General features: G+C 55.0%; 3 protein-coding genes across 3 annotated transcripts; 1 reads left to right on the top strand and 2 right to left on the bottom strand.

Moving 5' to 3' along the window:
• Positions 1-4948: 4948 nt before the first annotated feature.
• LY6G6F (lymphocyte antigen 6 family member G6F) lies at positions 4949-7664 on the top strand. Its single transcript, XM_008157349.3, has 6 exons — positions 4949-5006; positions 5505-5834; positions 5916-6179; positions 7063-7218; positions 7391-7457; positions 7584-7664. The coding sequence occupies exons 1-6, from the start codon at positions 4949-4951 to the stop codon at positions 7606-7608; spliced, it is 900 nt and encodes a 299-aa protein (XP_008155571.3). The 3' UTR covers positions 7609-7664.
• A 1141-nt stretch (positions 7665-8805) lies between these two features.
• Positions 8806-10882, bottom strand: LOC103300532 (lymphocyte antigen 6G6e-like). The gene is made up of 4 exons (XM_008157421.3): positions 10769-10882; positions 10328-10458; positions 9602-9727; positions 8806-9474 (listed from the first exon to the last, which is right to left on the bottom strand). Exons 2-4 carry the CDS (start codon positions 10377-10379, stop codon positions 9254-9256), a joined length of 399 nt encoding a protein of 132 aa, XP_008155643.1. The 5' UTR covers positions 10380-10458; positions 10769-10882; the 3' UTR covers positions 8806-9253.
• Positions 10883-15068: 4186 nt separating this feature from the next.
• LY6G6C (lymphocyte antigen 6 family member G6C) lies at positions 15069-17918 on the bottom strand. Its single transcript, XM_008157348.3, has 3 exons — positions 17779-17918; positions 16138-16248; positions 15069-15674 (listed from the first exon to the last, which is right to left on the bottom strand). Exons 1-3 carry the CDS (start codon positions 17828-17830, stop codon positions 15460-15462), a joined length of 378 nt encoding a protein of 125 aa, XP_008155570.1. The 5' UTR covers positions 17831-17918; the 3' UTR covers positions 15069-15459.
• Positions 17919-18017: the final 99 nt, after the last annotated feature.

Below are 18017 nucleotides of genomic sequence, written 5' to 3' on the forward strand. Positions count from 1 at the left end.
GCGGGGCTGCGGGGACTGGACGCTGCCATCTTGTGGTTGTGGGCACCGTCATCTTTGAGGGCGGGGCAGTCAGCATATTTCCTCCTTATTGACTGTGGGCGCCGCCATCTTTGTGATGGCATGAGGGTCAATTAGCATATTCCCACTTTATTAGATAGGATTCTTTTTTTAATTGATTTTTTACAGAGAGGAAGGAAGAGGGATAGAGAGTTAGAAACATCGATGTTCCATCAATGAGAGAGGAACATCGATCAGCTGCCTCCTGCACACCTCCTACTGGGGATGTGCCCGCAACCAAGGTACAGGCCCTTGACCAGGATCGAACCTGGGACCCTTTAGTCCACAGGCCAATCCTCTATCCACTGAGCCCAACTGGTTAGGGCTAGATTGGATTCTTTATTTTAGTTAATATCTATTTATCCATGTTTTAATAGTTTTGAGATTCTAAACCCAATTATTATTATCCAAGACGTTTTCTTTGGCAAATTCTGTAACAGAGATAATTTCTTGACTTTTAGTGGCCTTAAGGTTAATTTTGGAATGCAGGCCATTATTATTTTAAAAATGCCCTTTATTATGGAAATACCAATCTAATTGCCTGTATTTTTTCTTTTGGGTCATTTTCACCATCTTTCTTTTGAGAAAAACAGTTCTGGGTTCATTCTATAGCATCCATAAAGAGATTAAACTTAGTTCAAGAAGCCATCCAAGATTGGACAGGGTGCGCCATTTTTCTTAAGCCAGTCTTTTTCTCTTCACGAGTACAGAAATTCCAGACAATTCCCTTAAATTCTGCAAAATTTTATCAGGAAATAAAAAACATGGCGGAAATGAGACTTTTCTAATAGAACTCTCAGTAGTGGGCATCATTTTACAGGATCACTACGTGTCTCCCTACCCCCACATCCCGTTTCCTCTGGGGAAATTCAGTAAATGATCTGGCCGAATTTCTTTTTCTAATTAAATTAAAGGCATGCTTAATAAACTAACAATAAACACATTAAACTAAATAAAAATGACAGATAAAAACATCAATCAAAAAACATATAGATAAGACCCAACCAATCACAGCTCTTTTCCTGAATCTTTTCCTATTCCACTCTCCATAGCATTGACTGGCCTTTAAAGTTATTTTAGCTAAAATCTGCCTGTCCCAAAGCATCCTATGGTAATTTTTAAACAAAGCATCAGAGAGTTCCCTGGTGAGAGGATTAACAGCTCCACCCTCTCTAGCTGACACCAGAAGTGGAGGATCCAGGGCCTTTTTAATTTTTACAGACTTTTGGTCCCCAATACGAACTAGGCATTTTGCAATTTGAACAAGAACCCACATAGTTAAATATGACAATGGCATTCTTTTTCCTTGAGCCTGATTTTAAACAGTAACTTTTGACATTTTAATTTCTTTATAATTTTGCCTTTTAACCAAATTCTTCCCCATTATGGCCTGGCTTGAAACAAAAGACGTCCTCACCCTCTTTGGATCTCAACTTCCAAAGCTGGTACGAGCTTTATATGCAGTGAATGTCCCCACCAAATTTACCGGTGAACCCACTTTACCCGTGATTAACTTCTTTTCTTCGTTCTGGCGAATCCTCTTCTCCAGATGTCCTTGTCTCAGGCACCATAACTGCTAGGGTCTTTCTGCATTAAGGGTTCAGGAATCTGGAGAAGGGCTGCACATGAATGAGTAGAGAGACTAGAAATATAAATTTGGAAGGCCTGGGGGAGCCAGGGGAGGCTCCACTTTCTAATGGAGTGGGCTCTCGGAATCTCCAGACCCATATCCTTCTTATTAACACATTTTCCCCTTTAGCACAGCAAATATACATATCATAGGTAAGGTTTGGTAAACAGTAAAAAATTATCAGGTTAGGGCAGTGGTCAGCAAACCGTGGCTCGCGAGCCACATGTGGCTCTTTGGCCCCTTGAGTGTGGCTCTTCCACAAAATACCACGGCCTGGGTGAGTCTATTTTGAAGAAGTGGCGTTAGAAGAAGTTTAAGTTTAAAAAATTTGGCTCTCACAAGAAATGTCAATCGTTGTCCTGTTGATATTTGACTCTGTTGACTAATGAGTTTGCCGACCACTGGGCTAGGGGAGTTGCCTTTGGCTGTTCCAGCAGCAGATTACAACATGCAGATCTTTCAGCCCTGCTGACAGAGTCCATTCAACCTTCCGAGACTTCTCATATTCATTACGACCCACGGGACTTAGCCTCCAGCACCTCCGTAACATATATACCTGTTAGCTTTTTAAGTCCTCACCAGAGGATATTTTCCCATTGGCTTTTAGAGAAGGTGGAAGGGAGGGGGAGAGAGAGAGAGAAGCATCAATGCAAGAGAGACACGTCGATTGGTTGCCTCCCTTACCTGCCCCAACCAGGCCAGAGATTGAGCCTGCAACCAAGGTACATGCCCTTGACCAGAATCAAACTTGGGACCCTTCAGTCCACAGGCCGATGTTCTGAGCCAAACAGGCCAGGGCCATCCTTTAGCTTTTTATTACAGTAAATGCACACAGAAAAGTGTACCAATTGCATTTACCCATGCCTCAGCAGCCAGATCAAGGACACATCATTACCACGTAGGAGACCCTCTGCAGGTCACCACCAGTCGCTACCATCCCACAAAGTGTAACCACAACCTTGATTTTCTTAGGTTACTTTTGCCTGTGTACTTTATGACTTCTTTTACTCTCATCATGTTTGTGAGATTCAATCTGGTTGCATATCATGATGGTTGGTGCATTCTCATTGCTACCGAATGGTCCATTGTCTAACTATGCCACAGTTTATTTAGCCATTATACAGTTGTACATTAGAGATAGTCTTTGGTATGCGTGGACTGTTAGGGTCACCAGAGGAGGAACTCATGAGGCCAAAAATGGTAAGGGATTATAAGTTTACTAGAGGCCCGGTGCACGGATTTGTGTATCTGTGGGGTTCCTTGGCCTGGCCTGTGTGGATCAGTGGACCTCTGCATCGCCGCAGCCTGGCCTTACCCACCAGCTCGTCGGGCTCTAGCCCGCTGGCCGCCTTGATCCTGCACAGCACGAAGTGGTGCGCAAAGCTGCAGGTGGCTGGGGAGGAGCCACAGGGGAGTGTCCGCGGGAGAGGCTCCGGCCTCTGATGCAGCTGAGCTCCCCGTGAGCTGGGCCGGGACTTCTGGTGCCTATCTGCCAGCTGAGCACACTCCGCAGTGGGAGCGCACTGACCACTACGGGGCAGCTCCTGCACTGAGTGTCTGCCCCCTGGTGGTCAGTGTGCTTCATAGCTATCAGACGGTCCACTGGTGATCCGGTTGCTTACTTTTACAAATATAGACTAGAGGCCCAGTGCATGAAATTCGTACACTGGGGGGGGGGGCCCTCAGTCTGGCCTGCGCCCTCTCACAGTCCGGGACCCCTTGCTCCTTACCGCCCACTTTCTCGCTCCTTACTTTACTTGCTTTTCAGCGCTGCTGCAAAAGAGTGAGAGGCTCCCACCACCGTCGCTGAGCTTGCCAGGTGTGAGCCTGGCTTCTGGCTGAGCAGTGCTCCCACTCTGGGAGCGCACTGACCACGAGGGGGCAGCTCCTGTGTTGAGAGTCTGCCCCTTGGCAGTCAGTGTGCATCATAGTGACCCGTCGTTCCGGCAGTTCCGCCATAATGGTTGCTTAGGCTTTTATTATATAGATGGAACTACCTGACAGTCAATGTGCCCCCCTGAGGGGTCTTGGATTGCGAGAGGGCACAGGCCAGGCCAAGGGACCCCTCCGGTGCATGATTGGGGCTGGGAAGGGATGTGCGAGGTTGGCCAGCCAGGGAGGGACTGCAGGAGGGCTCCAGGGCATGTCTGGCCCGTCTAGCTCAGTCCCGATCAGCCGGACTCCAGCAGCAAGCTAACCTACTGGTCAGAGCATCTGCCCCCTGGTGGTCAATGCATGTCATAGTGAGCGGTTGAGCAGCCTTAGCATATCATTAGCATATTATGCTTTGGTTGGTTGAACGGAGGACCAGATGACCAGACACTTAGCATATTGGGCTTTTATTATATAGGATTAGGTCATCTGGAGACCAGATGGGCTGAGCCCCAAAATGGTGCCAGCACCCCCAAAGATGGGGAGCCAGCGGTTTTTAAAGGACTCTAGGTGGGCTGTTTCTGGGCGGAGAATTCTCTGTGCAGGTCTGGATCCTGGGAAACTCTGGAGGGGAGAGATAATGGTCTTAGCAAGTGGAATGTGGTCTAAGCGAAAGGGAATGTCCATTGTGAAATGGTCTAAAGGTCTGTTCCCAGAGGAGGGGGTATTGACTCAATTATTTGATCAGACTTAACATAGACTATTTACAAAAATAAATTTAAAAAAAAGAAGTAGCCTTTAAGAACTGTAGGCCACTTGAAGATCTGCCTTGAGAGCACTGCCTGTGGCAAAGGGACAAGCCAGTGAATTTCCAGGCCCTTGCTACTCTTCTCCCTGAGTAGTAATATACCCACCAGCGGCTGATGAGAGGAGGTCTGTGGCATGCCAGGCAGCCCCAAGGAAGGCCATTTTAAATAATTTCTGAGGTATTGACTGGTGTACAGTCTCATGCTGGGGTCCATGGAGACCAACCTGGAGACTCAGTTCCTTCCCTCATGGCGGGCATCGCAGGGTGGAGGAGAAAAGGCTTCCAAACTGGCAGGACCCCTTCTGTGCCGGCTTCTCAGCACGGAGCGGCTTCTATCTGAGTCCCTCCGCCACGGGGGCCCGGAGTCAGCGGGTGAGGAGGCGCCTTTGGAGAGGCCTGGCCTGGGCCTTTTCCCATCAGGACAGAAAGGCAGTGGCCATTTGTCCGCCAGTAGACGGTGCTTTATCTCCCCAACTTCCCCTCCGCTCCGGAGGCCCGTGTCACCCCAGACCGGGGAGTGCAGGCCTTTATCTGGGCTCTGTTTCCTCCCGGGGACACCAGAGAACTTGAAAGGCTCTCCCATGGCGGTCTTATTCCTCCTCCTCCTCCTCCTCTGGGGGCCTCCTCAGGCTGCTGCAGGTAAAGAGCAGGCGGTGGGGATTCTGCAAGGCAGCCATTTCTCCTTAGGGGCCTAGGGCAGGCATCTGATTCAAGAAGGTAGATTTTCCCCAATTGACCTCCCCTGTCTCTAATACTGGGATAGACCCAGAGACCCTGAGGATCCAGATCAGGTACAGTTTCCTTTAGAAAATAAGAATCGGTGAGTAAATGCTTCCAGAAAAGGAGAAATGAGAGGAAGAGATACGGGTATTTACCAACTATTCCCACTTTATCTCTCTTGCCCTCAGATTCCCTCACTCATTTGGGGAAAGGGGAGGAAAGCCCCTACTCTCATCTGTCCATCTCACAGTTTTTGTAGCTGTCCCTTGAGAAGTGTGCTTACAGCCAGACCAGCGCTGGGAGGCCTCAGAAAGGAAGGAAGCGAGGGGTTGGAGGTTGAGTTGGGGCGGGGGTGTGTGTATGTGTGTGTGTTGATCTCATGGAGGTATCTGGCCTCACACAAGCCCCTCCCTACAGACAACATCCAGGCCATCTATGTGGCCTTGGGGGAAGCAATGGAGCTACCATGTCCCTCGCCACCCACCCTACAAGGGGACGAATTCCTGTCCTGGTTCCGCAGCCCTGCAGCAGGCTCCTCCACTGCCCTGGTGACCCAAATCCAAGTGGCCAGGCCAGCCCCAGACCCTAGGAAGCCTGGAAGGGAATCCAGGCTCAAATTGCTGGGGAACTACTCTTTGTGGCTGGAAGGGTCCAAGGAGGGAGACGCTGGGCGGTACTGGTGCACGGTGCTGGGTCAGCACCACAAATACCAGAACTGGAGGGTGTATGATGTCTTCGTGCTCAGAGGTGAGTTGAGGCATGAGACCAGGGGCCACTGGGAGATGGGGGAGCCTGAGCAAGGAACTGAGGGGTCCCTCTCTCCCACAGGATCCCAGTTATCTGCAAAGGCTGCAGATGGAGCCCCCTGTTCTGTCCTTCTGTGCTCTGTGGTCCCTGCCAGACGCCTGGACTCTGTGACCTGGGTGGAGGGGAAGGGTCCTGTGAGGGGCCATGTGCAGGCCTTCTGGGGCGATGGGGCTGCCCTGCTCTTGGTGTGTCCTGAGGAGGGGCTTCCTGAGTCCAGGGGCCGCAGACCGAGGCTCATCCGCTGCGTCATGCCTCAGAACAAGGGGGTCAGCTTTAGCCTGGCAGGTAACGGCGGGGGGGGGGGGGGGGGGGGGGGCGGGGGTGTCTGGGAAGGGTGTTCCTTCTGGCACACCCACCCCTCGGGCCAGGGGAGGAGGTGAGAAAGGCGGGTCAGGAGGGGTGGTTTCCGTGGAGCTGACCATCGCTGTGGGAGGAGGCTTTTTCTCCTCAGCTGAATCTGTAACAGAGGAGGGGGTTGGTTAAGCCAACTTTCTGGTGGAATAGACAATAGCCAAGAGGGAGGAGAAGAATTCTGTGGACTATGTCATTGTTTAGAAATGGGCTAACCTATGATTTGTGTGAAATCTCCCATAGCAGAGAGGAAGAAAATAAGAATTATTGCTGGGGTAATAATTGTCTTTTGAAGAAAAGATATATGCACTGATGTTATAATGGCCCATTGATAGTAAAGGCAGAAGGAAAAACATATGATTGTTTTACCAGAGAAAGTCCGTTATCCAAAGAAAGATGCTGTTGGGGGTGGAATCACCCCTGACAAGGCAGAGGGAGGAGCAGGGGCCAAGGTCAACAACGGCAGTGGCGGGGCTTTCCAGCCCCCACACCCGCTCAGCCCGGTGCGGGCATGTGTGGGCACCAGCAAGTGCTATGGAGTGAGTGACTGGGAGCACGGGTCATGGCAAGCGGTCTGCTCTGGAGCTAGCTGTCCGTGTGTGCTGGGTGTGGGGGCGTTGCCATTCTCCTCCCTGTTGGCTCATGGGGTCAGGGTGAGAGACCTAGAAAGGGGCAAAGTGGGGGTGGATACTGGGGACAAGGAAACTTCTGAAGTCTTCTTTGGGGAGAGGCCACCAGTCAATGTGAGAAGCCTCTCTTTGGGGCACAGGGACAGACCCCCTCACGGCCTTCCTCCTTACCCTCTTGCCTTGTACAGCCCCCACGGATGCCCCCCCTGCCCTCTGTGCCCCTTCCGTGGGCTGGGATGTGCCCTGGATCCTGACGCTGTTGTTCACAGCAGGCCAGGCACTCACCATCCTGGTCCTCAGCATCATGCTCTGGAGGCGGAGGGTCCAGGGGGCTCAGTGCAGAGGTAAGGAGCCCCGCCCCCCAACCCGCAGAGGGAAGAAGAGAGCACTTGGGTGTGAGGCAGAGGGTGGGGCTCACACCGCCTTTGTACCCCATCTTCTCCAGGGGAGGGGGGAATGCAGCTCTGGGCTCTCTGGTGACTGCCTGCCTCACTCCATGTGGCTCCTTCTCCCCAGAGGCCTCGGTTCCTCAGTTCAAACCTGAAGTCCAGGTCTATGAGAACATCCACTTGGCCCGTCTTAGGTGAGGAACAGCTGGGGGCAGAGGCGTCAGTCCCCGAGGGGCCTGGCTGGGGGGGACGGGAGTCCTCTTCCTGAGGCAGGAATGGAAGTGTCCTTAACCTGTCTTTCTGTTTCACAAAACTCACAGCCCACCTGCCCCCAAGACCAGATGATCTCGGGGGCATCTGCTGGAGAGTGACCTGCCGTCTCCCTGGCCATGTGGCACCGAAAGATTCCCTGAACATCTTGGCGAGAGGGGTGGGGCTGAGCGTGCTACTTCACAGCGCTGGTCTCCCACAGACAAGCTGTGTGTGTTGGGGGCGGGGCGGGGGGAGGAAAGGAGGTTCATTATTTTGTGATGTCACCTTTGAAAAAGTGTGGTCTCCTATCTGTAGCAGCCAGTGGAGGGTGGCCCCGAACCACAGGCCTGGGACTCAGGGAGCCTGGGGCAGCTGGCAGGGGTGAGGAGGGTGGGGTGGGCAGAGAGGAGACAGAGGAATCCAGGGCCTTGAGCCGGAGGGCAAATGGGGGAAACTGAAGAGGAGAGAAGGGAGGAGACTCAAATCAGACCAAGGGATGGGAGGATCAGAGGCAGAGAAAAATGGCAGCACAAAGCAGGAGGCCCGAGGGACCGGGAGAATGGAAAGGAACCTCAAGGTGCCTCTAAATGAAGTCAACAGCTCCATCGTCATGAAGCAGAGGAGACTGAGAGAGAACAGGCACCTTCGCTTAGACCCCAGTCTCCCTCAGATGGAAGGGGAGGGAGCTGGGTCCATATGGCGCCATGCTAGCCCCCACCCTGCCACCCTCCTTATCCTAGGCACTCCATTGTGGCATCCGGAGTAGTGAGTCGCTTATGTCACCCTGACATCCTGGGGTCCCAGAGTCACACACTATCTCCCCGGGCAGGAGTGTCCACGGGGCGGGAGTGTGCATTCCCGGCGGGGCTGCGATGGGCCCTGCGGGCCGTGCCAGGCTGTCTGGGGGACGGACAGGTCTGGGCTGGTGAGGCCGGGAGCGCAGGGAGGCTCCCAGCTGGTCCACGCGGTCAGGCAGGCAGAAGTGAGCTGGCCTCCGGGCCACACCCGCACAGGCAGGCAGCTCCTCCAGCGCCCTTCTGTGTGCCCGCCCGCCCGAGCTAGGCCTGGCGGGGAAAGGCTCCTGGGACGGCTCACCTGAAGCCGCCACGTCTGTCGTCTGTCGGCAGAAGGAGGCGCGAGTGGCAGACAGAAAACGAGGTGACATTAGAGTTTGGGTTCCAGCCCCAGCACAACCACCAAGAGCTACGGTTTGCTTTCAGAGAAAACACATGCATGCGCGAACACACACACACACACACACACACACACACACACACACACACGGCAGTGTTACCAGACCCCAGATAGCACTTTATTAAATTTGCCCTTCATCATTCATTCCCCAAGCCCTCCTTCCTAAGTTCCTGATCTACCATATGAACCTTCCCTAGCAAGACACCCCTCCTCTCCATACATGGGCCCCTCCCATCCCCTTGCCTGGGACCCACAGCTCCATCAGACACCCGCCTTGCCAGAGACCTGGGGCTTGGAGAGGGCATCAGCCTCGGCATCTAAAAAGGACAACAGACACAGAGCAGTATTTTATGAGGCCGGGCTCTGGGCAGGTGGTAGGGGCTGGAGCAGTGCCCACAGGAATCCGCAAAGGTGTTGGCCAGGGAGCTGAGGCCTGTCTGTCACGTCGGGTGCTGGGCCACATCTCAAGGGTCAGGCCAGGCGTCTCCAGGGCCGCGGAGACGGAGAGGGCGTCCTGGGCCGAGGGCCGCAGAGCTGAGGGAGGCTAGTGGAGGAGGTGGCCTCCGCAGGTGAAGCTGGCCGTGAGGAGCAGGGTGGGGACGAGGGGCCCGGGGGGCCGCTGCAGCGTGGTGGCCGCGTTGCACAGGTCCCGGTCGCAGCAGTCGTGCCGCAGCGCGTAGGCGTGTGACCAGTAGGTGGCCTGGCCGGGCAGAGGGCACTGGGCTCTCGGGAGGCAGCCTTTCCGCTGGATGACCTCACTCTGCTCTGTGGGAGGAAGGGGCGCTGCTGAGGCCGGCAGGACGGAGGGAGGGCCAGGGCCTCAGGGAGGGCAGGACGGAGGGGAGAGGCGTGGGGAACCACCTGGAGGAGGGCCATTGGACCGGAGTCCTACCTGAGGTGCCGATGCTGACGCCACAGACTTCATCATCCCCACACTCGGTGGGAAGAGGGTAGCAGGGTTTGGCGAAGCCGCAGGTGTAACAGTGGAGCCGCCCCCGGGCAGGGAGGGTGGTGAGACCTGCCGGGTCAGGTCGGTGGAGATCAGGAGGGTGGAGGAGAGGCACGCAGGCCGGGTGAGAGGCTGAGCCAAGATCCCAGACGGGGCCGCACGCAGGGAGTGAGGGGCCGCAAGTGGGGAGAGAGAAGAGCTGAAAGGGGGCACGGAGGGCGCACAGAAGTAGGAAAGGAGACACGGACCAGGGCGGGGAGACAGGGAGAGAGAAAGACACAGACGTGAACAGAAGCCAAGAGAATCAGAGATGAACTTAGAGAATGACAGACGCCGGGCGGGAGGTGGCAGTGAAGAAGTTAAGCAATGGTGCCAGAGACACATGAAAACGTTGGAATTGACATTTACCAAGGAGCCCAGCGGAGAAGCAAGAGGTGAGGTGGGGGGGAGACAGGCTGGTGCAGTGCCGCGGGGAAGAGGCCGTCCATCTCCAGTGCCTCCAAGGGGGCCGTGCTGGGCCAGCCGTCCCTGTCCCAGGAGCTCCTCTTTCTAGCGCTCCTGAACTCTTCTCAGCCTCTCTCAGACCCTCCCCGCCCTCAGGCTTTTCCACAGCCCCTGCCCCAGCTGCTCCCCGCCCGCTGCCCCAGAGGACCCCCAACCTACCCTTACCCAGCGCCCCACAGAAGAACAGGATGCAGAGGACGGCACTGGAGGTGCCCATGGCTGGGTCCAGGGCCCAGGAGTCCGGGCGACTGTGTCTGCACGGAGTGCCCCAGGTTGGAGAGCAGGAGCATCTGCGGCTGGGAGGGACCAGTAAACAAACACACCCAGGCTGGGAGCGGGCGGAACCAGCGCACTCACCAGCCTGGGCCGCGGCCCTCTGCTCCGGCACCTCACACCTCCCTCCCTGCAGAAGCCTGCCCTCGGTTCTCTCCGCGCTCTGAGCTCCGCTCCGGAGTTGTGTCTGACACCTTCCCTCCTAGTCCTCTTCCTAACCACCCCCCCCACCCCACCCCGCTCCTTGTCTCAAGCTGTTTTCTGGTCTCTCAGCTCTTCTCCTGGTCTCAGCTTGCCCTTTGCCGCTTCTGTGCATTAATGCTCTCAGGTCACCCTCCAAACAGCCTTGGCCCAGATCCGGGTAAGTGTGGGATCAACAACCTCCCCTCCAGCTCCAAACACAAAACCCAGCTGCTCAGGGCAGGGCCCCACGCAACTTCAAGTCCCTGCAAGCCCAACATCCCGCCCCACAATGGTCTCTCCCAGCTTTCCCACGTGACTCACGGGCGCGGCCAGCGGGCCTGATGTGTTTCCACTGTGGGTCAGTGAGGGGCCGTAAGGACTAGGAAGGGGGACAGGGTTGGGGGCAGGGGCAGAGTCTGGAAGACAGGGGTTTGAGAGACGGGCGGGGCAGGACTATCCCAGGAGGACAGGACTGGGTGGGGCGGGCGTGGAGGCACAGCTCTGCTCAGAGCAGCAGTATTGGGGTGTTGGGGTATTGGAATTGGGGCTCTCCGGTCTCAGGCCCTCCTCACACTCTCAAAAGTTACTGAAGACCCCAAGAGTCTTTCTTAGTGAGTTATAGTAACATTTACTCAATTAGAAATCAAAACAGAACATTTTAAATAGGTTCGCTTAAAAATTAAAACAATAACCTACTACATGTAAGCCTAACATGTTTTTTTTTTTTAAATATATTTTTATTTATTTTTTACAGAGAGGAAGAGAGAGGGATAGAGAGTTAGAAACATCGATGAGAGAGAAACATCGATCAGCTGCCTCCTGCACACCCCCCCACTGGGGATGTGCCCGCAACCAAGGTACATGCCCTTGACCGGAATCGAACCTGGGACCTTTCAGTCCGCAGGCTGACGCTCTATCCACTGAGCCAAACCGGTTTCGGCTAACATGTTTTTTTGAAAAAGCACTTCTTTCCCAACGTGGACGGCTGGGCTTTCGTATCTCCTTCCGCACTCACCTGCCGGGCGCCGCTTGGGTGCCCAGTGCCCGCTGAGGGAGACTCTGGCGCCCTTCTCACGCCTATGCAGCTCAGGGCAAGGGTTTGTGAGGCTGGCAGGGCAGGTGGGCATGGGGGCCGTGGGAGGGCAGGCGCACTGACCCAGGCAGACACAGGGAGCCCCCTCCTTGTGGGGCTGCCCTGGGGGAGAAGGCAGCCAAGGCCCCTGCCACACAGGCGGGTCGCCCTCTGCCCAGGTCCAGGGCCTCCTCTCGGGGCCAGGACCCCGCGCTGCTCCGACTGCAGTGCCCCCGGCAGAGCCGTGACCGCCTGTGGCCAGGGACCCCTGTGCATCGCGCTGTCTGGGAACCTGTTCCCCCCTTCCCCCAGCGCTTTCCTGCTTGCAGACCTTCCAGGGTGAGGCTGGGTCTGAGCCCCTCAGGACCCCTGTCTGCTGTCCGTGTGTCCCACCTGCCCCTCTGCTCTCCAGAATCTCATAGGCCCACTCACTCACACGGTTAGAAAACCTCAGTCCCTTGAAAGCAAGGACCAAAACATTAAACCAAACTTCAACTTTCCAGCATCAGCTAAGGACCAGGGAGGGGGTGTGTTTACATTTTTGTTCTGAAATAATTTTAGATTGACAGAAAAATTGTAAAAATGGTACAGAGAATGCCTGTATACCCTCCCCCCGCTTCCTCCAATGTGACCATCTCACATCACCAGAGTACAGCTGGCCCTTGCACACGCAGTCAGCGGTGCCACATCCGGCTCAAAGTCTGTGTATAACTGGTGACTCCCCAAAAACGTACCTACAAGTGCCCCTTGGTATCTGAGGGGGATTGTTTCCGGAAGACCATCCCCACCCCCTTGCAGATACCCAAATCCCCCACACTCAAGTCCCTTACAGAAAGTGGCATTAAAAAATAAATAAATAAAACGGCAGGGAAATAAATAAATAAAAACGCATATACACTAGTCGGGCCTGTTTTCAGTCTGCGGTTGGTTGGATCTGCAGATGTGAAACCCGGAAAAGGAGGACCAACTGTATATTTGGGGCGGGGGGGATCTTGGTGTGAGTGGACCTGCGTAGTTTAAACCCAGGGGTCAACTCTACAATGACCAAACCAGGAAGTAACACTGTACAGCGCTTCTCACTGACCTGCCGGCCTGCCTGGCTTTAGCCGGTGTCCCAGGCCCATCCCAGAAGCCCACATGCACTGCGCTCTCGTGTCTTTTTAACTGCCCCCGATCTGTGACGGTCCTGAGTCTTTGTCTTCCATGACCTTGAAACTTTTGAAGAGTCCTGGTAAATTATTTTACTTTTTAAAAATATTCTTATTGATTTTAGAGAGAAAGGGAGAGGAGGGAGGGATAGAAACATCACTGATGAGAATCCCTGATCGGCTGCCTCCTGTACACCCCGCTGGGGATGAGCCCACAACCCCGGCAGGTGCCCTGACGGGGAATGGAACTGTGGCCTCCTGGCTCGTAGGTCGATGCTCAACCACTGGGCCATGCCGGCTGGGTCTGGTAAGTTATTTTATAGAACGTCCCTCAATTTGGGTTTATCTGGTATTTTCACACAATTAGATTGAGGTCATGAGCTCTTGGCAAGAACAGCATGAAGTATGGTAGCAACCATACTTAGGTAAAAACTGAGTAATGAATCTAAGGTTTAGATTCATTCCCAAGAGACCAGTAGGGAATAAAATAAGGCTTTAAGGACATTCATACATTCATCTCAGGTAAAAACTGCTGTTTAAACTTTAACCCTGCTCTTTTGGCGCCTGCACGCACTTGCTTGCTTAGACAATAGGGTAGCTACCTCAGCCCCCAGACTGAGACCTGGAAACTCACATGAATCCATCCCACATCACAAGGTCATTTTCCTGAGCCCGTGGACCAGAACCAGAGGAGACGGATTCCCACTGACTCAGTGGCTCCAGGAGTTGACTACCTTTAGAGGTCATTAACCCTGCTCAGTCCTGCTTTTGTACAATCCGCTTTCGCAAGGGAGGTCCGCATTCCAATGTATTTAGCATTTAGAACAAAGGGAAATTCTTGTGGTTTGGACCTTTAAAAGGGCTGCCTTCACCTGGGTCGTGAGGGTGGCCACCTGCGTGTGGTGCCCTCGCGGCCGTCCTGGTCAGCTCAATAAATCCTCGCCTGCTTTTTAATCCATCAGCAGCCTCCGGTGGTCTTATTCTGACTCCAGGGTTCGACCCCACAACACAGCACAGGCATGATGTTGGTCTTTGCAGTGCATCACACAGGGGGGCACAATGCCAGTGTGAGAACTTTGATCACGTGGTTTTAGGGAGGTGTTTTCTGAGGGAGCAGAGAATCCCTTTGTGCTCCTTAAATCCCATCTGCTCTGCCCACGAAGGCAAGTCGTCCAGCCAGGAGGCTGACACCTCTGCCTCCGTCTCTCTCAGCCTCAGTGGCCATCACCGGCCAGCCTGTGCCACAGCCCGTCACTGCAATTAAGTGGAAACCAAGTTGGAGGGACTCACACCGCCCACAGGGCTGTGCATCGAGGCCTGTCCAGCAGCGCTGGGGCGAGAACTGTGGGCCCGGCCTGAATCTTGGCTGCAGCAGACAGCGCCCTGGCCTGGGTCTTGCCAGGACTGTGGAGAGGGTAGCGGGACTAGAAGACCGGAAGGGAGCAAGGGAATGAAGGAGATCTGAGGTGAGAAGACACACACTCCTCTGTGAGCCATTAAAATCTATTGGCCACTCTAGAGCTGACTGGAAAATTCCATCTCTCTTTTGTTGATGGGAGGACTGAAGGCATTATATGACTAGTTTCAGGGTTATGGTGATGCATTCCTTATCCAACCCAACCCTCGAGGACAATGGAGAGCCTTCCCTGTTACTCCAGGGCCTTGTTGCTAGGGAGAGCCTCCTTAGCAATGAGGATCCCCCAGGGGAGCGGCGCTGGCTGAGTGCGGCTCAGAACAAATGAACCTGTTTGTCTGGGCGGTTCTCCTTTCCCCTGCCTGCAGCTTGGCTCCCAATAGGACTCTTGAACTGAGAGGAAATGAATGGAAGCCTGTGCTAGGAGGCTCACTCAGTGCCCCACTTCGTAACCGGGCCAGGCGAGGCCTCTGACTCTAAGCTTGGGACTGACACCTGCAAAGAGGGTCCTGGGTCCCATCCCCATGCCATTTTCCTACCCTTTTTGGGGAGCCCTCAGCCGGGCTGCACCTCCTTCTTGGCAGTCCCTCAGAGGTGTGGCCTACGTTTGAGATAAGGATTGCCTCCAAACACTGGGGCCTGTGTGCCACCCCCACACTGGGCGGGAGGGTGGGGCCAGAAAAACCTGTTCCTGCATTTGCCCCAGCCCAGCTGCCAGGGAACTCCCTGAAGGGTCCTGGGGGAGGGTGGGGGCTGAGAGGGTTATTTCGGGAGGGGGGCCTCTGACAACAGGTCTCCTGACAATAAACGCACGACTTACCAGACACGGCATTTATTACTCAAAATGGAAAGAGGTGAGCAGGGCAAGGTCCTCAGGTCTTTTCTCGAGCCATCACGGGGGACGGGCCCAGACCCCAAGTCCTTCCTAAGCAGGCACGGTAGTGCAGAGCACAAAGGGGAGCCCTTCTGTGGGCAGTGGGAGATCTGGAGTGGTCTGGAGGGACATGGGAAGGGACTCAGCAAAGCAGAGAGGAGGGGATGGGATAGAATGACGGACAGGGAGACCGCTGTCTAATCAAAGAAATGTGAAGGGTCTAGAGAAATGTTTTTCCGAGCAAAGGGAACTAGGGGGAGACCACTGTGGGAAGCCAGGGGATCCGGAGACACGGGGAGAGAGGCTGAGGCTGAGGCAGGGGAGGAGTGGGTGTCAGTGCAGCAGCCAGAGGCCAACGCCAGCCAAGGAGGTGAGGAGGCCCAGGCCCAGGGCTGGGGCGGGCCGAGGGGCTGGGCTGTTGCAGTTGTCCTTCTCGCAGCAGGTGGTGTTATAGGTCAGGCCCAGCTTGTGGTTGGTTTGGTTCAAGGCCTCCCGACAGGGCTCATCAGGTGTGCCACAGCGAAGGTTGGAGAAAACCCACATCTTGCCTGGGGGTGGGAGCGGGCAGTGGTGTCAGCTGGGATGGGCACCTGGGACGCTTGTGTCCACTTCCCCACCCCATGCACCCACTCAACCTCCTTTCCTCCCAATTCTGCCCCAGCTTCCCCTTCTTTTCTCCTCAGTCTCATCTTCCTGCTGACTTCCAGACCCTGCCCTTCACCCAACCCCAGTCCTGTCACTTGCCGGCCGGGATGCCTTGGACCTGTTACTGCCGCTCTCTGGGGCTGTTTCTGCGGTATAGTAACAGCCACATCATAGGGTTGTCATGAACATGAATTGAAACAATCCATGTAGAGACACAGAATGGGGCCTGGTACGTGATAATTTTTGGCCAAAAGTTCTCATTGCTGTCATTCTCTGTTCCAGCTTAGCCTTAGCCCCAGTGGGGCCTCAGCCTCAGCCATAGAGTCTCCCACCGTCCCTGGTCCGCGCTAAAGAAGGGCAGATTACCGAGGTACACATTTGTTGTCAGGCATTTCTGTCCTGGTTCCAGACGGCAGGACGTCCGGTCCACGCAGCCCAGCACCGGGACCTTGTAGCAGGAGTGACAGCGTATGTCAGCTGGGAAGACACAAATCAGGCTGAGGCGATGGGGTGTCTGACTCACCTGGGGCTGAGCCGAGGGGGGGGGGTTTGGGGGGTAAGGTGGAGAAGAACCAGTGCAGTAGGTGTTCTGACCGGTTTGGACGGGGACAGAGCAGGTGAGTGATAGAGAAAAGTGGAAGTGGGTGAGGGTGGAGTTGTTGCTCTGTGAACAGCCCACACCCTAACTGCCTTTCCCCACTCTACTCCATCTGGGGATGAGTCAGGAGGGCAGTGCTACCAACAACAACACGGGGCTGGCTAGATGGAAAGTGAGAATTCCATGGGGTGGAGGCGGTGGGAAGAAGAAAGAATTCAGAGGAGGTCACAGGTAGAGACTTAAAATAGGAAGAACTATTCAAAATTAAAATCATGGCCCTTGCCAGCTGAGCTCAGTGGATAGAGTGTCGGCCTGCCGACCTAAGGGTCCCGGGTTCGATTCCAGTCAAGGTACATGCCCTGGTTGTGGGCTCAGTCCCCAAGAGGGGGCATGCAGGAGGCAGCAGATCAATGATTCTCCCTCATCATTGATGTTTCTCTCTCTCTCTCCCTCTCCCTTCCTCTCTGAAATCAATAAAAATACATTTAAAATAAAAATACAAATCATGGAGGATACAACACATGCAGAAGTGGCTTGGAACTTGAAGCTGGCAAGAAGGCCATGTGCGGCCAGCTTTAGCAATTTACTCTTCACCTCCTGTGCCCACCGAGGAGTGGGAAGAGGCACCGACCTGAATGAATCCTCTCCCCCAGGGGCTCTCCGCAGAAGGGAATACTATCCGGGGGACAGACTGGAACAGAAGGCGGCAGCCCGGAGTTTCTGCCTCAGCCAATTTGAGGTCTGGGCACGCAGGGTTTGGTGAAGGAGGGATTTGGTCCAAGGGTGAACAAGTCTGTGGCTGCCCCTCACCCTGGGGGTAGCAGCCCTGGCACTCCCTGCCTAGAAGGGCGGGGGGGGGGGGATCTCCCTGGTTCCCTAGGAGGTTCTAAGAGGTCCCTGGCACCTTCCAGAAAGCTTGTGTCCCCGGGGGTACGGGCCCCCGAGAGGAGCAGGAGGCCACTAGGAAAGGCTGCTGCTCAAGGGACTGAGCATGAATCCCTGATGGAGCAGATGACAGGCGGGGTGCAAAAGAAGCCCCAGGCGGGGTGCCTAGGCTCTGGGAGGACACCCTGCCGAGCGTGATGGAGAGAGGAGAAAGCAGGTAAGCTGGATGGGGGCTGGCAAGGGAACTGGATATTAGGGTGGCCAAGAAGGGGGCACCTTGGACTCGGGAAAAGGGGACCTGGAACCCTGGCTTGATAGTGGGTCTTGGAGGTGGGAACATGAATCCTTGAGAAATGGAGCCAGGAGCCTGTCACAGGGAGATCTGGTTCTGGAAGCACAGAACTCAGCCATTTGGGGCCAGGGGTGCTTGGGATCCTGAGGAGTGGGTAATGTGGGGTGGTGGGTGGGGCAGGGTATAAAGTCCTGACTGGGTGAACCAGGGCCTTGGGGCCCCCGGTGCTCACCTGAGACCCAGCAGAGCAAAGAAGACAAGACGAGCAGCAGAAGGCCTTTCATGGTGAGGGTCCTGGGAAGGGCGGCAACTGCAGCAGCTGACGGAGTAGGTTTCCGGGGATCCAGCTCTGGGAGCCGAAGGGCCTTTTTCGCTTTTATACTAACAGTCCCTCCCTTCCCTGCTCTGGTGGCCCCTCCTCCCCATTATGGTGGGGAGGGGCTAAACAGGACTGGGTGGGGGAGGGGAGAC

This window comes from Eptesicus fuscus, chromosome 10 (genome assembly GCF_027574615.1).
Source record: "Eptesicus fuscus isolate TK198812 chromosome 10, DD_ASM_mEF_20220401, whole genome shotgun sequence".
Classification (NCBI taxonomy): domain Eukaryota; kingdom Metazoa; phylum Chordata; class Mammalia; order Chiroptera; family Vespertilionidae; genus Eptesicus; species Eptesicus fuscus.

Coding starts and splice junctions, on each gene's coding strand:
- LY6G6F (XM_008157349.3), top strand. CDS start 4,949: ATGGCGGTCTTATTCCTCCTCCTCCTCCTCCTCTGGGGGCCTCCTCAG. Junction 5,007..5,504: donor GCCTCCTCAGGCTGCTGCAG/GTAAAGAGCAGG, acceptor CCCTCCCTACAG/ACAACATCCAGGCCATCTAT. Junction 7,458..7,583: donor ATCCACTTGGCCCGTCTTAG/GTGAGGAACAGC, acceptor CAAAACTCACAG/CCCACCTGCCCCCAAGACCA.
- LOC103300532 (XM_008157421.3), bottom strand. CDS start 10,379: ATGGGCACCTCCAGTGCCGTCCTCTGCATCCTGTTCTTCTGTGGGGCG. Junction 9,728..10,327: donor GTTCTTCTGTGGGGCGCTGG/GTAAGGGTAGGT, acceptor CTGACCCGGCAG/GTCTCACCACCCTCCCTGCC. Junction 9,475..9,601: donor CGTCAGCATCGGCACCTCAG/GTAGGACTCCGG, acceptor TTCCTCCCACAG/AGCAGAGTGAGGTCATCCAG.
- LY6G6C (XM_008157348.3), bottom strand. CDS start 17,830: ATGAAAGGCCTTCTGCTGCTCGTCTTGTCTTCTTTGCTCTGCTGGGTC. Junction 16,249..17,778: donor TTTGCTCTGCTGGGTCTCAG/GTGAGCACCGGG, acceptor GTGTCTTCCCAG/CTGACATACGCTGTCACTCC. Junction 15,675..16,137: donor GACAACAAATGTGTACCTCG/GTAATCTGCCCT, acceptor TCCCACCCCCAG/GCAAGATGTGGGTTTTCTCC.